The sequence below is a fragment of the Phalacrocorax carbo genome, chromosome 1 (genome assembly GCF_963921805.1).
Source record: "Phalacrocorax carbo chromosome 1, bPhaCar2.1, whole genome shotgun sequence".
NCBI lineage: Eukaryota > Metazoa > Chordata > Aves > Suliformes > Phalacrocoracidae > Phalacrocorax > Phalacrocorax carbo.
The window spans coordinates 78,833,050-78,858,256 of NC_087513.1; the positions used below are offsets into that span (position 1 = coordinate 78,833,050).

The 25,207-nt window shown below is 39.4% G+C and overlaps 1 protein-coding gene across 1 annotated transcript in view; it reads right to left on the reverse strand.

Annotated features, from left to right (window-relative positions):
- The window catches only part of WNT7B (Wnt family member 7B), a 90,996-nt gene that overhangs the window by 14,309 nt on the left and 51,480 nt on the right, over positions 1 to 25,207 (reverse strand). Inside the window, exon 3 of the mRNA XM_064461397.1 lies at positions 640 to 911. Coding sequence (XP_064317467.1) covers positions 640 to 911 — 272 coding nt within the window. The remainder of the gene's footprint in view (positions 1 to 639; positions 912 to 25,207) is intronic.

Consider the following 25,207-nt stretch of genomic DNA (forward strand, 5'->3'; position numbering starts at 1 on the left):
GAGCACTATGAGGATTGTTATTCAATGGACATAAATCAGCGTAGCTCCATGATGTTTATTGTTTCCATTGCAAGCAATGCAGTCATGGTTGTAGACATGAAACTTTTTCTTCTTCCAAAGTGACACTTATGCAGCCGTTTGTAGCCCGCCAGTGAGAAACAGACGGTTATGCATTTGCTATGAAGTGTGTATTTCATTAGAGCTGTGGTCAAAGTGTTTTGGTTTTGGATGGACTAAATATCTGCAAGTCTGTGGGAGTTCAGCAGTGCAGAAATTCAGTCCAGTCTTATCACAAGCCCCGACATCTCTTGCTAGATATTTGCAAAGGAGATGAAAAGCAAAGGTTTATCATTATGCCAAACAGCTCCAACAAAGTCATCTCTGTTATCAGTGGGACTGGAAAGAAGGCTTAGGAAGCAGAAATATTTAGAGCAGCATCTATAATACATGGCCCGCTCTGAATAAAAAGAAACAGCAACAAAATGTAAACATTAGATGCCATCAGGTAGCTTGATGTGGGTGTGGGATAACAGCAGAGAGAGAGGGGTAAGTTCTCAGGGAGTGCCTCTTGCCACCAAGCCAGCCTCCCCCCGTCCTCCAGCACACACGTTTCCCCATCCCTCGTCCTTTCTGGAATACCTTTCTTCCAGCCTCATTGTTGTGCAAGTTCATCAGCCTCCGTGCATTCTTTTTGATTTCTCGGGCATCAACAAACCTCCGGGAGAACTCAATGCCGTATCTGATATCCGCAGAGCAGCCTCCCCACTTCCATCCCTCCTCCTGGTTGTAGTAGCCCTGTTTCTCTCGGTCACAGCCACAATTGCTGAGGTTGCCCTGGCTGCAGGCGGCCGTGACAGCGTGCGCAACCCCGGCAGCAGTAATGGCATAGGTGAACGCAGCTTCCCTGCTTCCTGTGGAGACAAGCCAAAAGCTGATGTGTTGGCAGAAAGGCAGCACTTACTAAAGAAAGTACACATATTATCTACAGCAAGGGTATCAGGCAGGAATGCAAGGAGGGCATTACTTCTGGTGGATAATTCTCGTTCTTACAGGATTACTTACATATTTAAAATGCTTGGCTCAACTGGAGCATATTACTCCAGGTAAGACCAGCCATAAGACAGTCCCACCTAACCCCCTTCACCAGAGGGGAATTTGGCAATGAGTCTGGACAATGGTGAGAAGAGGCAACACAATTCGTTTTTACACTGTCTAGTCAGGTCTGCAATCTGAAATTTATCTCTAGCAGATGAGTAATAAGCAAGTCCCTGGCAGCAGTGCTCCCTGGAAAACAATGGTTACCTCTGAACGTTGGCACTGCATGGGAAAAGAAAAGTGTTCACACAACGTGAGAAGCACCAGACCCTTTCAGATGTGCAGAAGGAAACAAATGGGAAAGATTCTTAATCTTGTTAATTTAGAAATTGTTAATTATCAATCTTGTTAATTTATAAATGCTCCAGTAGTGACCAGCAGTGTTTCTGAGTATAAAGTGTTGCAAAATGGCCTATAGAGACAAGAGCTGGGTAGGTTTTGTTTTCTTTCAAGGTGAAGTAGAGGCTACCCCTTTCCCTTCCTGACTTCCCTTGTGTATTAGTTTTGCTGTAATGACCCTTTTCCACTCCCACCTGGACTCAAACCTCTGCTTTACCTTGGCTACTGAGCATACAGCGGGTATGGAAGAGCTGTGGCAGCATTATCGCCTCTCCAAAACAAGTGAGATACTATCATAGAAGCACAGTGTTGTTTAGAAAAAAAGTCTTTTTAGAAAAAAAGTTCTTTTTTTTTCCTATGATGCCAGTAGTTGCCAAGGTTCCTCTTTCCCAGTCCCATGTTAGAGCTGTTGATATGGAGTATATGAAGAGTGGCAAATAAACCCCCTTTCTTTACTAGACACTGGTTGGCCGCGTTGCCTGTGGGATGCACACAAGCAAGGGGATGCAGAGGCAGAATGACTGAAAGGGATGCTACAGCCCATTCCTGCTCTCACATGAGACTGCACTCTGTCACTGACTTAATGTAAGGGCTGGATCACGGCCCTTGGTGGTTTGCTCTTCATATTATAAGGTTTCCTGACAAGTTCCCTTCTCAGTGATATCACCATTTCCCTCTATGTGTTTATCTGGTGATAAACAGACGATCTTGTAATACTACAGCCAAGGAATAACTGTAAAGAATTTGCAGAAATTTGCTGAAATGCTTTAATGACCGCACACAGAGCTTTAACATCATTAATGGGTTTGGGAAGGAGAAAAAAGAACACATTTTCCAGAGGAGAAAAAAAGCCCAAAAAGCTTAGAAGCTATTTTTAATTTTTTATTTTAGGATTCACAGATATCATAACTGTTCCAGAATGACCAGTGCATGGTGTGGGGGCTTTTATGTTTTATATTTCTTATTTTCATAGACAGTTTCCTGAAAGGTTACACTGCTGCCAGATATAAGAAAGATCCTACAGGAAACAATCATAAACTGGCTTTTGGCACCATTTACTTGTTTCTCCGAAGCAATAAAAGAGAAGCTTAAGGTAAGAGGAAAATAAAAGCGTGCTGTGTTCTTCAAGTACCAAGAAGGTTAACCTGACTTGTGTATTGAGCACATCATGCAATAGAAGGACTGACTTTGCTTTCAGACACAGAAGTGTTTTTTTGGGGTGTACGATGTGTGTAGTCTGGTTCAGTGGTTCCCAAACCGTGGTCTGCAGAACACTGGTGGTCCAGGAGGCCATGGTAAAGGGTTTGCAGCTAATCCACAGAGCCATATTAAACACTGTTTTTAATAGTGTTTTCAATTAAAAGTTTGATGATAATGATGCCTGGTGGTCTGCAAGAAATTCTGAGGGTTGATAGAAATCCAAAAAAGTTTGGGAACCTCTGTTCTAGTTTTCAGTGTGTTCTCTAAAAACACATATTGATATTCATTCCTCTCTTCTTCACCCCCCAGCTGAAGTCAAAGTTGAGACCCATGTTTTAAAAGATATCCTGTTGACTTACACAATTTCTTTCTTCATCTTTCAAAACAATCCCTTCTTAATCTATAAATTGAAAGATTGGAATATGAGATATAATAGAAACTACATTTATAGATACGTTTTCCTTCCTCTTCAGGATGAGAGTAAATGAGAGTACAAAATCAGACCCAGGAAACTTTTTCAGTTCAAACACCTTTGAAACACATGTAGAAATGCTTATAAACAAGCAGAAACATATTCCTAACAGGGAACATAGCAGCTGTGAGCTACAGTTCAGTAGATTTACTCAGAGATTAACCAGAGAGGGGTTGCTTACATTTTATGCTTAAGCTCAATGTATTCCACATGTATCCAGGGAATAAGATAAGCCATTTTATCATGGCCACTGGGTCTGGTACCTGTCCGTGAGTTTTCGCACAGTGCTTCCTTTGGTCAGTTTTGTAAAACTAAAGAAAATCCTGTCTTTATCTGCCTTTCGCTCCCCCTCATTCCCATTATAGCCCTGATTACCTTCAGGAACAGAGGAAAATATCTTTCCTTTACCCATTCAAGAGCTATAGCAGTGATAGAATCATCTCAAGTCATGGGGTAATGCTAAATGGAAACTATATTAACTCTCTGAAGAGATTGCTCTTCTGTTTCAATGCACCTCTAATATACAAAGGGCTCATAAATAAGATCTGGCTTGAAAAATCAGGTTCCTTTTGCAAGTTAGTTTGCCCTGCTAAGAATTAAGGTTTTTTGGTTTTAGTTTTTTTTAACTAGAGGATGTTCCAAAACTTGTCTTGAACTTCAGTGTAAGCATTACCTCAGCAGTTCTCTAAAGTCCTAGGATCAGTACAGTCTATCAGAAAATGCTGATGGAGGAGGGAGGGGAACCTCTATGCTCAAATAATGTGTCTGCTGTACACAAAGCTTTCCATTAGCATGTCATCACTTGGAATCAGTTCTAAGCAAGTCTTTGTTAGGCAGCTAGAAATTTTTAAGTAATGATTGCTGTGATACCTGAAGGGAGAACAATCATCTCATTTTACAGAATTTTCTGAGATTTCAAAAATATTCCTGTTCTGCAGCGAAACAGAGGCAAGTCTTTCCAGAAATGTTCATAAATGGAGAAAGATTATAAACAGCAGATTTGGGATTTGACCCAACTTTGAAGCTTGATTTTTGTTTTCCAGTGACTATCCTTGTCACCTAGTTATTTGGCCCTATATATGCTCACTATCTATGTCTCAGAAGAAAAAATCTTGTTTGACTTTTTAATGTTTTCTGTCATGTACATCAGAATAATTTTGTTGAGATTTTATTTTGGTGGAAAAGACACTTTTTTGTGCCACCCCTGGATTCATCCACGTCCCTTTTAGAAATGCCTGCTTTGGTGTCAAAGACGACCGTTCTGATTTAATTCCCAAAAAGTAGAATGAATGTTTTCATGTGTAACATGAATGTTACTCTGTCTGATCTCATAACCATCTGATCTGATAACTGTCTGATCTCATAACTCCGATAGGAGACCACTGCCAGTACTAATTGAAATGAAGCCTTTTGTCTTTGGTGAAGGTGCTGAAGGTCACTTCTTGCAACGTGCCCGGCCATGAAATAAGTCTTGCCTGTGGTCTGCTGGCCTGAGTTGCTGCCATTTGCCTGAATTCATTTGCATTCTGACTGAGGGCTGTATTTTAAAACTGCTCTAATACCCAGTAATGCAGGCAGTTGCTGCTCAGGCAGACAGATATTGGATCACTGCTTCCTAAAATGAGTGATTTCTGGCAGGTAGGGTGAGAGGAGCCTGTTGTTGGCGTCGTGGAGCAGCCTATACTTTACCATAATTTAGATGTCATCTCTGAGTAAGTTTTAGACTGCTAACTGAGCACTAAACTTAGTATGGTCTGATGTAGAAATTATTACAAGTTCCATAATTGCTATAGTTTATTACATGCTAACATGCATATATTCAGCAGCGTGTTGTCAACATGTAACCACAATATGCTAAATACATATTTTGATCATGCAGCTGTGAGTACAGGGTTAAAGATTTAACTGTTTCATAGTTATAAGCAAGGCATCTATTTTTCCGAGTAACTATATGAGAATATTGTTATTCCACACATAATTCTGAAATGTCTTATGTCAGCAGCTAGATGAATAAGACTGCCACTGAATGTCAGCTGTTACAACTGTAATTTAACTTGAAATACCAAACTGTAGAATATACACTGTTTAGCCAGTAATTTGCTAAATCTTGGATCAACAATGATTAAAAAAAATACTACATGCTGCTGTTAAACAAAACAAATTCCTCATGTACTTACACAAGACACCAGACTGATTATATGACACAATGCAGTATAGGTCAGTGGGGAGAAGAAATGAACCACAGCAGAAGTTTGATTTTATTTTTTTTTTGCCAAACCTATCCTTTTCAACAAGCCTTCTTTTGTTAGTGAAAGCGGAGGACACAGTGAAGTATTTTTTATGGGCAAAAGAAAATAGATACATCTCTATGAGTAAACTAAAATTCAGACAACAGCACCCTAAATAGGGTTGGATGAAGACTTTTACAGACAAGTTTAGTTCCTTTGTAATGGTGTATTTTACTCAATGCACTTATTAGGAGTTCTGAAGGCAAATAGTACAGGCTCTTCTCTTTGGGTTCGATCCAAGGTCAGTACAAGTCAGTGAGTTTTTCTCACTGTCTGGAGCAGATCCTTTCTCTGTTTGCATTTTCAGTGTAATTAATTTTGGTCTTCTTCATTTGTAGTCTAAAAGCAGGGATTGGTTTAATTTCTCTGTCCCTCTAATTTACTATACCTGATGCTGCATGTCAGAACTACAGACTACCGAAATCACTTTGTACAAGCAGAAAAAGCACCATAGAAAAGCAAGGCTGGCAGAAACTGCGGGAGAGTCTCTAGACCATCCCTCAACCCTAATGTAGGCAAATAACACAGGTATCCTTCATGACAGCTTTTTATTTATCCTGTTTCTAAAGATCTTCAGTGTTGGGGATTCCACAGTCTATTCCAGTGACTCGGGACCCCTACTTGTACATAGTTTACTAATATTAACCTGAAACTGTCTTACTGCATGCAAACCCACTGCTTCTTTCTCTACAGAAGCTAAGAACCAATTGCTCCCTTCTTCTAGCAGCAGCCTTTAAATATTTAAAGAATGCTACCCCTTTCTACATGTGTTCTATCGTCAGTCCTTGCAGAGCAGTTTCAGGAGCTCTGATCATTCCCCCTGCTCTCCCCAGGCTCTCCCAGTAGGCTGGCCTGTGCGTTGTGGTGCGGTGCTGGAGATGCGACAGGGAGCTCCAGCTGAGGCCTTGTCTGCTTGGGGCTAGAGCAGAAGGAGCACTTCATATGTCTCACATGCTACACTCCTGTTTATTCATGCCAGCATAGTGTTTTCACAGCAGCAGGACATTTTTGACTCTTACTCAGTTTGCAGTCGTCTTCTGTGCAGCTGCTATCACACCAGATGTTTCCCATCTTGCATTTGTGCAGCTAATTATTCCCACGTATAGATCCCCCTGTATTTGTCTTTCTAATTTGCCTCCTCTTTCTTTTTCTTTTTTTCTTTTTTTTCTTTTTCTTTTTTTTCCTTTTTACTTTTTTCCTTCTTTTCCAGACCACCACTCCATCATCATTTTCAATTTTGACCCAAACGTCCTCCAGCTTCCTTGCAGCCCCTCCCGGCCTGATATCACTTATAAATTCAATGTGCACAGCTTATTCCCTTGGTCAAGTCAAGAGTACGGTACTGACTGGTACCAGATCCAGCACAGATCACAAAGGAAACCCAGTTAGTACATCCTTCCATTTTGATAACTACCCTGCAAGTACAATTTCCAGATAGTAGTACCCATTTGGTTAGCCTTTCTTTAGTTTTCTTATGAGAATGCCATATAAGGCAGTGTCAAAAGCTTCATTTAAGTCTGAGATATATGGTATAAACTGCTTCTTCTCAGCCTCTGAGGCCCTGGGTGGTAAAAGAAGGAAATTAGGTTGGTTTAACATGATTTGTTCTTGACAGATCCTTGTTGACTGTTACTCATCTCCTTGTTCTCAGTTATGAGCTTACAAATGAGGTTTTGTTCCCATATTTTTTCATTTACTGGAGTTAAGCTGATTGGGCCTATAACTCCTTTTTTTTTTTTTTTTTTTTTAGACAAAGGCAATACATTTGTCTTTTCAATTCTTCTTAATTAGAGTTCTCCACAACTTTTCAGCACTAATGGCTGTCAGGACTAATGGCTCTAAAATGGCATCATTAAATGTTCTGAGATGAGGGACAGCTAACTGGAAAGCATTCGACCTAGACAAATACTTCCTTCTCTCTAATGCTAAGATGGTATTCCTCCATCAGTGATATTAGTTCTATAACCACCTGCTCACCATTGACCTTTTTAATGAAAACTGATGCAAGAAGTGCTTAGCCTTCTTGACATTATCCTTGGTTCACACTCTCCTCGGGGGTCCACTCCACTGAGTGGTGGACCAGCTTTTTTTCTTCATCTTTCACTCACTGACAAAGTACTGACTGAATGAGCTGGAGCAGGAGCTGCACCTGATTTCAGTAGCTTCCTCCTAGACTGCTCATTATTTCTATTTCCAATTACACGTGGCTGGGGCAGAGAACATTGCAGATTTCAAAGCTGAGAATGTGTAGTGCTATGACATAATGGTTTATTTACAGATTCTTCTCTTATTCAGCATTTCTCGTCTCTAGACTCCCACTAATTTTTTATGGTTGGAGGTGCCAGAATTTTGGCCATCAGTCTAGAATCACTCTGTCGGCTGGATTGTTTTCTGTTGCCTATGTGGGTTTGTCAAATTTTCTTTTTAGAATGGGCTGTACGTGATCCAGATATATTTCACACTTGCCTTTTTGCAGCTCCTTGCTGTCACTATTTATATACTTTTGGAAGCATGTCTACTAAAAAGAGCTATTTACTATGCCTCAGCTTTTCACATTTTTTTCAAGCATTTTTCGTATTTCATGGTTATTTTCTAAAGACCTGGTGGTACTTTCTACAGTGGTTTCTGTAATGAAGCTTCCAACAATTTACACGGATTTTTTACTTAATTTACCCCCTAAACATATTCAGTTAACTCCTGGCAACGGTAAACAATAGTCAGCGTTTCTGTTCCAAAGTGAACATAATCCTGTTGTGTTTTTGACTGTCTTTTGGCAGCATGTCCCTTGGTGGAGTTTTCTGGGACAGCTCCTGTGAGGATAGTAAGTTAGCTGTCTTTGAAAGGATGTTTAGAAGTGCCCAGAGAAATATGAAGTTTTGGGGCTCTCCTCTGTAAAACTATATTTGTTGTAACAAATATTTTTTACTAACTCGGCCCTAACAAACAACCTGTATCTCATTCTTACAGAAAATGGGGAAGTTAAGTTTAGATCCAAAAACACCACTGCTTTTTTTGTCAAGGTTTAATCAGAACATGGTGCTAAGCACTCATTTAAAGAATGCACAAGAGCGTGGCTTGAGAAATACACAGTGCACAAAGCATGGGGGGGTAGTTCCCAGATACACTGTACCATTGAGAAAAGCCTGTGCAGTGTCACAGCCGGCTGTGTTTTCACAATGCTGCTGCTAATACTGTCACAGTAGTATGTGGGAAGCAATAGCTGGAGCAGAGAGATCGTCTCCTGCCTGTGTTCTCCTCTGGACCTACTGACGTCCCATTGTGGGACTTAATGATTCCCTGCTGAATGTTTGGTGCTTTTTCTTTTCAGTGATGACTAGTGGTTTGATACATCGTAATATGTGAAAGCTCAGCTGGAGACGTCGTGCAGTGTACTGGGTTTTAAAAGTTCTTTGCACCCCTTGTCAAAAAGCATGGACTCCTGAAGGCATCTCAGAGAAACTGGGTCCTAAAGTATGCTGAAATCCTAATACTAAATGGGTCTGTGAGGAACCAGGTGTTGTTATAATAATTCAGTCACTTCAACGTATTCATCGTAACAGCCTTTATGTGAAGGATTTGCCTATGCATTATGGTCCCTTTTTTAAGGGCATTTCACAGGGAGAAATCAAAACAATAATTAAGAAGAAGGGAAGGGAAGCTACAGTATGTGGGCACGTAATATTTTATCTTTTTAAGGTTTGCTCTTGATAGTGCTGTTGCACTGCAATATGGCCTGTTAAAGGTCTCTGAGAGATCTGTGTGGTGCTTAGCAAGGGAAATATTGTCCACTCTGATTTAAGAAATAAAAAACGTGCTTGCCACATCATTTAAAAAAACAAATTTTAAAACCCAAACAAACAAAAAAACCCAACAAAAAGTAAACCTCCACTCTGAACCTGTCAGGGAAATGGAGGACAGTACTACCACATTTTTTAAATGAATTTGTTTTCAAGTCAACTTCATGCTTCAATTTAGGAGGATGCAACAACAGGCTAGGTTGCTACCAAATCAAATCGCTGAGATTTTCGCGTATGTGAATTTTATAGATTTGAGCCTGTAGTGAGTGAATCAGTTTGGAATGGTTATTCTCCTTGACTGTCAGTAGAAGATCCTTTCAACCTAGATTATTCTATGATTCTGTGATTACATTTGATGTTGCTATGGTCTCAATTTCACAAATACTCTGTCATCCCTACTGCCATGCCCATGAAAATTAAGAAGTCATTGCCTTGCAGAATCAGACCTTCTCAGTGGACTCTCTGCTGGGTCAGTATTTTAATTAACTCGTTTCAATCATTTCAGTGGCCTGACATAAATATACTGTGTTGAAGAACATTTCTTTAAAAATAAATCTGCACTGCCATTTGCATGAAGTCATCTTTTCCTCTATTATCTTATGTCACTTCTAACCTAATAACAAATCCCTGAGGGCTGTGGTCATGTCTGTTTTCTTTTGTAAATCACTATGCATACCTGTGCTTTGCTGTAGAAACATGTTAAATAATAACACCTTTTAAAGGGTTCACTGAGTTATGGGCAGTTTTAAGCACTAAGCTCCTATACCTGGGCATGCCAGAGTGGCTGAGGGTGCAAATGTCTGTGTACATAGCAGATGAAATTTCAGCTCTTGCTTCAGAATTTCTTGAGACAGTTTAGTTAAATCATTAATGTTACCTCAATATATTGTGCAGAGCCTAACTGGTGGACCAGTACCACTTTGCCATGATTATTGAATTACAGATACCCTCAGTGATACCCAGCTGAAATTGGTGTCAGACACAAATCTGTTTATGCAAGAGGTAGTCCTTGCCTTAAGAAGCTGTGTCTTTCAGCTGGAGAGGGCAACAGAAGGGAGATACTATTACCTCTCTGTCACATGGGCACAAAGAAGTTAAGGCATATATCCATACAGCAGAGGACCCAGAACAGAACAAGCTGTCCTCTTGTTCGATTCTCTTTGTGGGGAGGCCACAGAGGAATTTAGCTGTAGACTTCTCAGCTGACAACTGAAACACAAATTCAACTGTATTTTCAGGGAGGATATCCGTGCAGTTGCATGGTGGGACAGGAGAGCTCCAAGAAAAAAGCAGCAGCTCCTGGAACTGGGACTCCTCTGCTCTGCTCTTCCACATACCATTCTAGCACGGCATTGAATTAGTCATCTACTGCCAGAGTCGTAAAGGGGCACAGTGATACACAGCATTGCCATGACTGCCAGCAATGCAAGAGAAGTACATGGCACTTAAAGCCCGCTCCTAACATGCTGTACTCACACTTCCTCACATGCCATACTTCCATAGCATTAGATCCACGTCCTTTCTTTACTTTTACTTTGAAAAAAATAACTAATTTAAGTGTCTTGCCAGAGGTTTTGCTGAGGTTGCATTTTCTTCCGTTTCAGAGAGATGCTAAATGTTTTCATGTCCCCATTTGGAGTTGATGACAATTCTGGACTACTGGTAAGACATGTGCAACTTTAAGCAGGATCTTAATATCTGGCTTCCCCATGTGTCAACATAGACTTTTTGCTCGTACTCACATCTCATAGTTCCATGTTAACCAACAAAATTGTTTGAGAGATATATATAGGTATTAATCTAGAAACCCCTTTTGGAAACACGCAGAAAGCAAGAGCAGAAGGAAACAAGCCCAGCCCAAGAGACTTTGCAGATATGAGGTACTGTTTTCAGATGAGATGCCAATGTTTACAGTATACAAAATTAATTCATCTACAGGGCAAGAGCTAGGCACCTAGAGCTAAATCTGCAAAGGGTTGCTGGCTCTAAAGCCTGTCTTTCCGATGTTCTGCCACCTAGTATTTTCCACGTGGCCGGGATAGGAATCCAGCCTTACCTAGCACTGAGTTAGACACCAAGACTTCCAGAAGCTATCAAGCTGCAGGGGGAAGCCCCAAAACTGGGAGTAGAAAGTGCAAAGAAAGGGACAGAGTCTAAACTTAGCCCATCAGGGAGTTAAGCCAGATTTCCCTGCACAGCGAGCCTTTCCAACTCTGCTGGCAGCAGTCATCTAAGTGTAATTGCTGAGGGTATACGGTGGTTTTAGAAAAGGAGATCCCACCCTTAAAATATTCCACTATCAGTCCATTATTGTGTTTTATATTCCGAAAATATATGGGGAAAATATATTCCAAAAATATATGGGGAAAAAATATGTCATTGCATTAAAAGCCAGATGATTATTTTGTTGGTTTCACTGATTAGGATATTCTACTGAACACAGTATAATTTCTTCTAGTGTATTTTTCTAGTTTTTTTCAGAGTATCATTTAACTTGATTCTATCAAGTACAGAATTAGGATGTTTTTATATAAAATAAAGTACTAATTCTACGTAGTTATGGCATTTGTAAAGTAAGGTTTATGAAGAGCAGCAGTATCTTCTCTTAAACTGAATCGCATACATTAGGCATCTTACTTCGTCTATGCAGGATCTAATAACTAAATATTTAAAGTATTTGCCAGATTTCCAACCTAAATCCAGAGAAATGTCATAAAATGGCATAACTGTCCATCACACTGTACTTTTCACTGCAACAGCAATACAAGAGGAGTATTATGTCAAAAAACTGTGAAATAATGACATCTAGAAATACCTGTAGATACATGTAGATACGTGTCCTTTTGTGGTAATAGCAATGAATATGGAGGAAGTACTACGCAACGTCAGAAACAATGACAGCCAGCCTGGGGACTCTGAAAAATGTTTCAGACTACTGGTCATGGAGAAACAGCTCCTGTGTCCTGTGTGATAGCACTTTCCAGAAATTGTTACACTTGCATCTTGTCGAGCAACTCTGCTTTTCAAGGTGGCCTCAAGATATTCTTCAAAACAGTACACATATTGACAAAGGACTATTTCCTATGCTTGCCAAAAAAGGAAAAATAATTTGTATCAAATAGTGTACCAGAATGTTGCCTTTTTCTGTAAAATTCTGCTCAGGGACATAGCAGAGAGGTTCTTGTTGAATTTGCTGGGAATTGCTGTTGGATTGTCTCCTGGAGGATAATTCTGCATACTGTTTATTAAGGTTGTCCTACAAATCTGTTGCTCACATAAATTCCTGGCATGGTTTCTGATGCCTGGCAGGACACCTTAGACGACCAGCTCAATATGTCAAATTTCGGAAGCAAATCTACAACGTGAGCACTATTGCTGGTGTGTGGGCTTTAATGTGTTTCTCTTGGTGCGTTCTTGGCAAAGTACAGGTGAGCTGTGGTGAGTCTCAGTGTGGCTGTTTAGAGTGCTACCACTCCCTTGATATCTCCCATGGTAGCAGAAGGACCATGCCTCATAGGCTTTAGCCTACAGTCCAGCCGAAACCAACCCTTCCTTGGCGGCTGCAGTGGACAGGCTGTGTTTGCAGATTGTCAGTATGAGCCTGCATTATGCTCTGCTAATTCTGCTGCAGAGATCACATCTTCCAGGCATAGGGCAAACAGCTGGGCGGTAACCCCATAAGTCACTGGCGTCCCCTGTCAGAGTTCAGATTTTGTGGAAAGCAAATGAGAAACTCCTGGTGAAAGGGTTGGGTTGAAAGTTGCTTTCAAATTTGCTTAAATATTTTCCAAATGCTCTTACACTGCTTATGTGGCTGCATTCACACCTCTGATACGTTTGACTTGCCTCACAATCTTTCTGGGAGGAGAGCTAGTTCAAGTAACGATGTCTATGCTTCTTGGTGTTTAAAGGGTCTTTGCCTGGTAGTCAAGTTTGTAACCCCAGTGAACAAGACATGGCACAAATCACACATATGAAAGAGATTTAAAAGAGTAAAGAGCTCAGAGGGTTTTGGATAAATACACAAAGTTTAGATTCTGGTCCAAACCTCTCTGGTTTGCAAAATGAGTGTGGAAGCATCACAAGAACAAAGTCTTTTTTTTTTTTTCAGCTCTGGAATTTCTGGTCCTGACAGGAGTTGCAAGTGACAAGATTCACATAAACAAGGGAGAATCATATGAATCTTCTCAGGACTCAGGAAAGATACCGAATCGGTGTTTAATCTGAACCTGTCCAGCTAACCCCACCAGTCGGGTTATCTTATCTAGTAGATTAGTGGTTGTTATTTATTATTTGTGTTGTGCTAAGCTTGTGTTTTGCCAGATATGGAGCAACCTCACCCTCAGGTGCTGATCCACACGTTCAAGAGTTTGACAAATGGGCGGATGCTGGCCCTGTGAGTTAGCTGCCCTTTCAGCTGAAAAAAAAATGTTAGGAGGATAAAAAGATCAAATTTCTTCCCCACAAAGAGCTTCCATTGTTTTTAAGTGTGATACCCTAGGACCAAGGGATGAGTTTTAAACAAAGATCAGAAGCAAAATCTGTAGGTTTATAAGGTACTCCAACTTCAGACCAGGATCCAGGCTTTGTGACCAGGAAATGAGGGACAAGTCGCTTTCAGCAGTATAAATACAAGAGTATTTAAATAGATAAATTTGTATTAACTCCAGTCTTTGAGATGCCGCTTACACAGAATTATTTTTAAAAATGCTAGCAAGTGTCTCTACTGCAAATCCACCATTAAAATGAGATATGGGTCTCATTAAATAATCTTTTCAGCCTCCCACTTTGTAGCAGCCCATTTCCAGATCTGAACTTTGAAGCTGACCCCTGTCTTTGTGATGGGCCAAACCAAAAGCCAGATCTGAACACCACTGAACTCTGGGAAAGTTCAAATCTATCGTTTGTGGTTCAGGTTGAGCTCTAATTAAAACAGACCAGTTAGAAAGGCAAATGTCTTAAAACCAAAACAAAACAAATGTTTCACGTGAAAAGTCTTGGATTAGGCTACATGGTAACAAATAATGGTTTTGTCTATCACATGATGTCATGTTCCTCTGGCTAACACAAACTGACAGCATGCACATGCTGCTATATGAGATATTCCATGCAGACACTTTGAATTTAACTTTGAGCAGGACACAGTATTCGCAGAAATACTCCATGCTGTGCAAAAACCCATCAGTAATCCTACTGCCACTCAGATTTGAGGGTAGCCTGCTGCCTTTCAAACTTCCCATGCCCATCCTAGTAGCACAGTAGTCCAGGGTCTTTTAAAAATCTATGTCTTGCCTTCTCTGAGTGAAGCTTATGCCTCATTATGCCAGTAGTATGTGGAATACTGCCACTAATCCCTGAAGACAAACAAGAAAGTGGCACTACAGAAACTTTGGTTGTGTAAGAGGGCAGGGAAATCCCAGCTAACTCTCCTGCTTAGAGCTTCTGTGTATACTGTAGTTAATACTACAGTGTCTGTAGTAATGAAACATGGTTGATCAACTACCTAAAGTTTCCAAACTTCCTTCTTATGCAAACTCAGCTAATAATCTTACCCAGTCTTTTCTATTGAGATTTTTCAGTATGGTCTTTCTTTTTTCAGTCCTGGATTTACTTTCTAGATGACCAAATCCCTCCATGACATTTCTGTCCTTTGCGTCCTGTTTGGATAAGAAGACTTGAAAAGCAACCCTTTTTCTTTGAGGAGCCCAGAGTGCTTCACAAATGGTTAAGTGGAGGTTAGTCCACATTAATTAAGCCTTTCAATTCCCCACTGAAATCAGTCATCTTTAGTCTCCAGACAGTGAGGTATGAAGTGACTTGTCCAAGGTCACAAGAAAAGTATATGGCACAGCTGGGAACAGAATCCAAGTCCATTTTCTCCTGGTCCATGCTTTAACCATAAAATGATAGTTCTCACATTGAACTAGGAGCCACAGGGTATGTGAAAAATGATAGGAAGAGAATTGTATTGAGCTTCTTGAGGTGACGCCTTCCTCTCAGCTTGGACAAAGAATGAAAAATTATTTTATCCATTCAGAATTAGTACTTTTCGGCTTAAAGAGTATGCAGATGTTTTCACTCTTTGCTCAAAGGAAATTTTCAGTTCAGACATTTCTTTACTGGTCAAGTTTTAATTAAAAAGAATAACCTTCCTAATTAATTAATGATTTCCTAGCGATATATTAAATTCTATAGATGGCATCTTGAAAACACACCAAAACAATAGAAAGCATTAAAGACACATCTAAGCAAAAGAATGAGAGACTCACAATATTTTCTTCTGCATCAATTTTGTAATTTTCATGGAGGCTTGCCAGGAATGTACGTATTACTTCAGAATTTTCTTTAAAGCAAGAAGTATAGTAGAATGGGAAAAGAGACCTACTTGTGAAAATGGAAAAAGAGACCTACTCATGTCCTACATATGATAATGTGTTGATTTACAGCAAATCTAGTTGAAAGAATTTCATGGTCTTGTGACATTTTAAGAAGTATGGCAGAAAATATATGCTTATCAACTTGTGCTAATCTTTCTCTGAGTATGGAGTACCACAAGTGCTTAGGAATGAGAAGCAGTTAGAGAATAAAAACCACTTCACAGTTTAGGAAAGTTCACCACCTTTGCTATGCAGTTAATAAAACATCCCATGTGTTTTTGCCTGGGATACTGGCACTGGCAGTTTTCCAAAATACTGACTTATACATCAAAACTATCCTTCAGAAGTGCCCTGACCTCAACCTTCTTACAGCTACTCACCATTAATAGCCAGAACTCACCCAACTTAATGAAACAGCAATGCACAGATGCTCTGCACTGACCAATTTTGATTTTGGAACCTGCTCTTTGCCATTCACCATTACTGTTTTTTCCTGCTCCCGGCCCATCTCTTTTTCTTTCCTTCTCCCTTTACATGCATTCATGGATCTGCTACGCTCTTTCCCACTTCCTCATGTCCCTAGCCAAGCAGTTGAAAGGCTTCCATCGGAGAGATTGAAAACATACTCCATATTAAATGTAACAGAATAGTATGACCAGCAGGTCCATGTTTCAAACACATTCAATTTATATCACAGCTGAGAATAAACAGCAGGGGAAGCAACTTGATGGGCTGCTGGAGGCTGTGGCTACCCTTTCTTGTGGAACATGTCTCTGTCACTTGCTAAATAGGTGCACCATCTGGTGGTAATTTTGGACTCCCACTTGTTCTTAAATTTCCAAATAGCAGTGGTGGAGTTATGTCTGTGGTTACAGCTTTTTTTTTCCCCCCCAGTATCTGTCTGAAAGTCATCAGCTAAGACAACTTTTGCAGGTACTACTGGTGAACGAGTCCCAAAAATAGCTAGGACTTCAAATGAAGGTCATGTTTTCATGTCTGCCATGTGGGGCAAGTAGGTCTGTTAGAGGACCACATGCTCCCCTGAGAAACATCCATGGAGAGGATGAAAAATTGCACAACAAACCAAAATTAGATATTAACTCGCGTGATACCTAATTAGGGAGTTTAAGCTCCCAGGACAGTCAACTAGGACCTTCAGACAGTCATGCAGTTAAATTAAGAGCCAAATCATCCTCTGGAAGTGCTTCTCTCTCTTCTTTGACTATACAAGGAATACAGACTGACTAGGTTGCTATCTTAGACATCTCATCCAAATGCCTGGAGCTATGTGGTATGAAACTGGGCCAAAGGAAAGAAGTGAGGAAGGGGCTCCCCATTTTTCTGCCTCTGTTATCCTTTAGTTCAGCAACAGAGGCAGAAACTACTGCTACCTCTTGTGCCATTCCCCTCAAAAATTGCAAGGTTACATTGACTGTGTCAAATGGGACATTGTGTGGAGATCTCTTCTGAACAGTGTGGGTGGAGGCTGAATCAGACAGAAAACAATTTTCTATGTTGTCATGGAGAAATGAGTGAACAGGTATTAATAAATCATGATCCATGAGTAAACTTTCTTCATTTTAGCAACTTGAATAGAGCTCTCCAGTCTACAGCAATTCAGTCCATGTCTGTACAGCTTCTATCTAGAGATAGAAGTGTCTTCTCCCAGTGCATGAGTGAGTTTTCTGGGCAGCAGTCAACTTAAAGAATCCTCAGTCATCCAAGCCCACTTTTTAAACTGAGACTGGTTACATCTTAGGAATCATCTTTCTTTCACAGACCCAGAAATCAGAGGTTGAACCTCTGTGGTGGGGAGAGCATCATAGACTGCAATGGATCATACTCATGGCTAAAAGTCATCTCCTAGATCCACTTCATTCTTAAGGCCAAATTTGATCAAAACTAGATAGGTGTGACACTTTTTACCAGCTGAAAGACCCATTGTCAGCTTGATCTTGCATCCTGGCTTTCACTGTGACTTCTGTATTCTTCAAACTGCTTGGGCATGCATTTAAAGTGAAACATTTTCAAACCCTCTTTTACTTTAATAGGACTTAAAATGGAGGCTTTAAAGTTAAGCACATATTGGGTAAACAGAGCACTTCTAAAGTTGTTGGCCAGTTTTAATCCTGAGAGAACAGCTACCTTAGCACTACCATGCTAGATTCATTTTTAAAAGCCTCCAAATAATAGATGATATAGTTCCTCTTGCTTGCTTGCTTTCATTTTAATTTGACTCTTGTATCAGTAACAATAATATTATACTTCACAGTTATGGACATACAATATGTCAGTAAGAAATAAACTACAGTCACGGATAATTTAATCCAAAGCTAAAAAGTCATGCATGATACTCAGGCAGGAAATTTTGTCAATTAGAAAATAAGATATTTGTCAAATGTAATATTTTGGAATATGCCAGCCACTTCATTGGAAAAAGAAATTGCTCGTGACTAGATGCAAGTCAACAAACTGCATGGACTGGTGATCTAAGCCCAAACGCTAAAACCTTTGTTTGCAAACCAAAATGTACAGATCAACAAGTACTGTGTTTTTTGTAAAGTTTGTAAATGCCTCTCTGTGCATTTCAAGCTTTTCAATTTAGAAACAGATGGTTTACCAAACAGAAAGTATCCCAAAGAACAGAGGAGGAAAGGGAGGGATGCTGCTACACATGTAACTCTGGAGTCTAATGTTATGTTTAGCCTGTCCTGCTTGATGTAGAGGTTGAACTAGATGACCAAACCTATCATCTGTAATTCTAGGGAAGAGATTTTGACAACATAGTTAACCACAGCAGTAAAGCTCAAGGAATCTCCAAAGTCATTAGAACCCCAAGTTATTACAGGAGTGCATACCAGCAGGTTAGCTGCCGACCCATGATACCTGTCATCTTACGTAAAGACCTTACCTTGCAGTGGCAAAATTTGGCATCACCTACCTGTTTGCGAAGTTGCTCTGCACGTAAAAAATCAAATGTTGTATAGTTGATTTCCATTTAAATAATTAGGTTTTAGCGGATTCCTTGCTATGAATTTCAGCTCCACTTTGAACTTCTGCTCATACCCAAAAGCCAAGAGTCATTTTAGTGGTTGTAACATCCTGGCTCTAGTGAAAACAGTGGCAAAATTTCTACTAACTGCAGTAGGCCCAGAATTTGGCCCCTGTCATTTTGGATTAAGCCCAGCACCACTTTATTTAACTTTAAATGTTATTTGCCTTCCTGTCTTAAGTGAGCATTACGTTGTAAGTCATTGACCAATAGGACTGGGACACTGAAAGTAACTAATTGAGTTAGCATGCAATGGATCATTTGTAGCCAGCAATTTTTTTTCAAAGTGACATTAAAAAAATGGCATTAAAGGAACATTAATGTCCTAAGTGAGGCTCTTGGAAGTAAGGAAATGCTGATGTTAATGTTGCTGCGCAAAGTTAGCCCTGTTGCATCCAAATTTTGGTACAGTATTCAATTAAATAATAGCCTAGAATTTGCATAATATCTTTTCCACAGGACTTCTGACTCACTCATCCCAAGGCAGACCAGTAAAGTAACATGGAAAATTTTATCCTGAGTAGCTAAAGGCAAAGTTAAAAGAAACAGAAAATGAGGATTTTTGTGCTGGCCAGTGCTGAGTGGGAGATGATCAGAGTTACAGGTCATTACACGCTCTGCCTGTAAGGCTACATTATACATAACAGTACCCTTTTCCACTACAGCTAATTACATATTTATTAGGATGATCACAGAATGACAGAAACCATAAGTACCCACCCCTCTCCAAAAAAATGTTTCTTTTCCACATGATACTTAAATGCAGCTACTCCATTTCATAAAAAGCAGGTCCATTCAATTTTGAACCATTGAAACAATCTATTAAACTGTGTCCCCCCCATCAGTCCCTTGTTTTTTTGAGAGCAAAATGGCCTTTTTTTAACCTGAGTTTTAAGGTCACAGGAAGCCAGTGTGTCTTCATGATGTCTTTTATCAAGCTGTGAGCGTCTTACGGAACCATGTAGTTTAGAATACATACGAAGCATGTGAGGCCAGAGCTCATGAGATTCAGAGGCTTGAGTCTCCCCAGTTACAGTTCCCTGCATCAATTTACATTAATGCACTTAACTAATTTAAAAACAAGTGCACTAGCAAACCAAAATGGAGTTGTTCAGAGTCGGGTATACCCATCTATTTTAATTTGAAAATATATAAACATTAGAATTGTTTAATTGTAGCTTGTTAAATCTACATTTAGCAGAAGAACATCTGTTCCAAGAAAATCTTCATTTTTATATGTAAAATGGAATGAAACAGAAGCTTAAAAAGTTAGCACTTCCCTCAGGATGGAAATTCCAGATTTCATTCAGGTCAACACCCACCATTTCTCATCCAGCTGCAAGCCACGCAGAGTTCATGAAGTAATTGTATTAACGTATTAGTGCTATGTTTAGAATAAGGATGTCTGCCTTTTAAAGCAAGCCTGCTGCCAAAGAGGTAAATATTTAAATGGCAACAATAACATTTTAATTTAAGATAACTTATACTTTTCTTCAAACTCATGACCCTTGAGGGAAAAGAAAACACAACTGAGCTACAATTGAACTAAACAGTAGTACCTTACAAAAAAATAGGCAGTAGAGAATATAAATCGGGAAATACAAAAATTTGTCTATTCATGGTTGGAAATTATTATATGCTACAGAATATATATGCTAGATATTTCTTTTATAGGGAGACAAAGAAAAAGAGATAGACATGATAAAATTGATGTCGCAAAGCAACATTTCTTTCTATTGAAGTCAAACAAAATTTATTACTGCCAACTTATAATTTACAAACTGTACTGTCCGTTCACATTTATCTTTTCATCTATGATTTGCAGTGTGTTTGAAAACATTAATTAAGCCTTACCAGATCATTATGAGGCTCTGGCATCTAAAGACGTTTTTAAAGCACAGAGAAATTATCACACACAAATTTTTCAAATTGATTCACTAAGCTGGGAATCCTTCATCCTCTCAAAACAGGATGCTTCTTTAATATGACAGTAATTCCTTAGAATAGAGATATATTTTTGTTTTTCTAAAAACCTCCAAGGGACAGAAACCTGCTAAAACGAAGAAGAGTCTGAACCTACCATTCTCACAATAGGCTGTCTACTCAGTTGAAATAATAGAAATTCTTAGCACAGTAGTTGTTTCATAACTTTTTTACCAATCCTTCCCAACCTCAGCTGCTACCAGCTGGGAGGTTTATTTTCTTATTCTGGTTTGGATTACTGTCTTGCTTTGCTACTTGTGATAGTAAAAATCTTATCCACCCTTCTACAGCCAGAAAGTATGAACTGTCTGAATCAATTCTTTAATTTCCTCCAAAGGTGATAATGCAAACTAAAATAGTCCTCTCACTTTACCTTGTAACAACTAGATTATCACAGCTTTTTTTCCACCATTTAGCTTTCCATCAAAATGAATTTCACTGCAAAGACTGGCTTTGTAAGGCAGCTCACATACCTTAGAGTACTCACTGTGCTGCCGGTAGGGTAACTAATAGAAGTGCATGGTTCTTTAAGTGGAATAGCCCAGCTTTGTTCCAAGCGTGGCCCTTCTGCCTTTGTAAGGCAGCTTGTGGGATAGTCACTGGCATAACTGAACTCTTTCTAAAAGAATATATATCTAATAAGCTAGAACAAATATACTGGATATCCTTAAGGTTAAGGATATTTTTGTTTCTCCTTCCAGCAACAACATGTCAGTTGTGAAAAGAAATGTGCTGTTTGAGAAGTTTTAAGAGGAGGCTTTGCAATGAGTGCTTGCAGTTTGATAAATCTTTCCTGCAAAAGGAGCACACTGAGACGTCCCCCAGATCTGGGGTTTTTTTTCTCTTTACTAGATGCCTCTGCCTGCCTGCCTGTCAGTCAGTTACCCAGCTGGTATGAATGATGTTTCACTATGCGTGCATTCTTGTGCTTTTTTTTAATTCAGACTAATTTTAAGAAAATTCTTTCTCTAAATAACCTAGGACTATACATCTCGTTATACACCACTGTGCTTCTATTAAAAACTATCCTTGCATAAGCCACAGCTCATTAAATCTACCATGGTATTTATAGAATCTACTAGTTTTATTAAATCACACTTGCAAATGCAGTGGCTCCACATGACATTTTGTAAAACAGACACCAGCAGTCGCTCCAAGGTAGCCACGTGAGTAATAAAGGCCCAGTTAGTATTGGTCCTACAAGTTCTTCTGAAGTCGCATACAGTCCTAGTACAGCTGATTGAATGCATCCTGTGTACCTCTCTCCTGGCAACCCTGGCAACCTGCTGCAATAGGAGTTGAAAGTTAATGCCATCCCCCGAGAAGCCACCTCTCGCACTGGAATGTTTTCTACTATATCCTAGCACCTACACAGACATCCAGTTCAAATTACTGAAAACAAGTTTCTTCCTGATCAGTTGCTTGCACACTCAGAGGACATTGTTGTCTGGGGCTATGCTATATGACAACAACAAAAAGAAAACCAGAAATTTCTCCACACTACATCCAAAAGCCACTGTGCAATTGAGGTTCACAATAACTGACAAATGCCTAAACCAATCATAGCACCTACTGCTATGACAAAGATAATTACTGCCTTTCTATCAGTGAAGTGTGTACCCTACTCTGTATCATATTTAAAATAATCTAATTCCAACTCATTTTCCTCCTCCAAATTGTTTCCAGCTGTACGATTCCTTTCTTTCCCTCATATTGTTTTTATTGGATATAACGCAAGTCCGTAAAGATAGATTTTCCCATAATAAATACACAGATGTTAGAATAATAAACATACAGTCAACCTGATATATGAATATTACTAAGCATTAATAAATATATAACTAACTACATAAATCAATTAAAAATTGGAAAATGAGAACATAAAGTAACAGAGAAAGAAATGACGGCAGGAAAGAAAGGCAAAAAGTGAGAAAGAAATGTACTTACTTTAGGCAAACTATCTGGATTCGTTTATGGTTCCCTTTATTGATTTGCTGATAGCATTAAAGCACAAGTATGGTTGTAAAGCATTCCTAAGAATGCCGCCTGTCTTCATGTATTGTAAGTTTTCTGCTCATACTGCAAGTCAAGCTTTACAACTTGGCCAACTCATACCATACTAGACACTACTGTGCTAGATTAATGTATCTGCTTGGACGTGAATTTCCATTTTTGGAGAATAATGAGCCTCTCTACTCCTCCCATTTTTGGTAGGAAGTTTTTCTGAACATTTGGCATCTCGGTTAAACCACCATCATAGCCCAGAATAAAAATGACTGGATTCATATGTGATCCTGAGTCCAAATTTAATTAAGCCTATATATGGCCTGAACCAAGAATAATTTACTGACTGACACGCTCAGCGTGTATGATAAGATGCCAACCATTTCTCCATGACACCATCACTTACATATCTTTCATGCCCAATTCCCATGTTCTTTCTGGCCTGCAGCTAAAACACTGGCATTCAATGGGGACTTAGTTACCTGTTTCCAGTACAAATAAAGAATGAATCACATTTTTTTCTGAGTATCTTTCCTTCAGAAGATGTTCCCCTCCCTTTCTTAGTCTTTTGTTTGAAATTATACTGTCTTCTTAGTGGTTTATGTGTACATGTGTATGAGTTCACGCTTCTATATAACCATGATATTCAACTTTATTTTCTGATTGTGTTTCTCAAAATAACTTGTAAAATCCTTTTCACCTGTGAGTTAATAAAATCCACGCACAGATTTTGTTGGCCTTTAAAACTGTGGCTTTCTCTTCCATCCCTTCCTTTTTCTGCCTAGATCAAAAGTTGAGTAAATGGGTGGCAACAGGCAGCTTCTTATGATATTGTTCTCCTAAACCTGCCATGCCAAGCAGGGCTGTAACCTCATTTCAGATGCATCCTTTCAACATGCCAGAAAACTACAGATCAATACAAAAGGACAGAGATTTTTTTAAAAAAACTTCAGAACTCCCCTTTTTTTTTTACGTATTTGTTGATTCTTCCCTTTCAGGTGGCGAGTTCAATGATTTGCCAAATCATCGTATCATTGACACAGTAAAATGAATACTACGAAATCATTATCATTTTCCACATCCTAAGTCTGACAAAGGAGACATCTACAGATTACTTTTGATATCTTGACAGCTATATTTTTCAAAACACATCATTCTTGCCTTGGGCCTAGCACTAGTAAGAGCAGTCTGTTTATAAGCACTTTAATTTGGAGAAATCAAGTGGAAGTGGTCAGTGCACAAATAATTAGCCAGAATAATCCACTGTCAAAGAACAACAGTAGGTTTCATTTCCATTATTGATTCTGACTCCATACATCAGAGGCTGCACTGTTGGGTGAGTCTAGGGGTTTGCTTTGAATTTGCAGGGGAGGAGTGTTGCATCAGGATATGAATTAGAATAACCCTAAATTTGCATTTGTCAGTGTTTGTGGCAGATCTGGCCCAGTGGCTAAAAAGTAGGTCCTCTCTTTCCCAAACAAATAGAGGGCAATTAATATCATGCTATTATAGCTTACTTGACCTCTCCTCCCTATGACCTGAATAATTTGCCTTGATTGTTCATCTACCTAAGTGATTCTGGGAAAAAGCTAGATGAGTTTTCCTTTGGGGTGAAGTACTTCTCTTACTTATTTCAGACTTTTTTAGTCTTAATCTTTTCTTCAGTCTGTTCAGGCAGGATCAAATGTCTGGGTTAGTTGTTTCTGTATGTGTCAGACACGGATGTGTTTTGTTACACGGGAATATTTATGCTTACAAGTATTTTGCACTTTTGAAGTCTGGGGTTTTTTTTTTTAGGTTTGTCCTTTTTTTTACTTTTTTCCCCTCACTAGTGTAATAACACCACTTCCTAAACCCTGTCCTTTTCCTAGATACTGACCACATCGTCTCTGGGTGCTACTCCACTAATAAAACAAATAAAGACATGTGGATTATGGGATCCTTTATAGACCTGCATGGAACTCATCTGGCTCAGCTGGCAGGGGTCACGTAAACCTCCTCCATCCGTTACAGTTTGTGTGGTTTCACACCCAACAAATGTCAAAGCAGAACTCAGCTGCAACTGCCAAGTTTCGTCTGTGTTTGGGTTAAGCCGTAAAAGAACCCACCAAATTCCACATCAGTCATTTCAGAGTTGTAAGAAACCACCCAGGTTCAGTGAAGAGGTCAAAAATCTGGTGAACATTTTGGCAAATATGGCCTGAAGAGTGGCTCAGGAAAACCCTGGTTTTTTCAAACTTTGTGTAGTCTGACCAACCTGATAGCTGGTCTATCCTGATGCCAAACAATTTTTGTTCCGTGTAGCTCTTATTTTGTATGGAAGCATTCAGAATGAAAGCACAGGCACAACTTGTAGTCTTCTTTAGGCATTTGGACTTCACTTGCAAGGTTTCTGAGGGTGAAAGGAGTCTCTCAGTGGTGAAGAGGATTAATACACCATGGACATCAACTTAAGATAAAAAAGCATAAGACCAACTAAGGAGAACCAGACCTGTGCTTCTAATAGTCAAGACAAGTGACTAGATGTTTTTCTGGTTCATGCAAAGTTGGAGGTAAAAGTCAAATGTTAGGGTATTTCCTGTATATACAGTGTTGGGGCT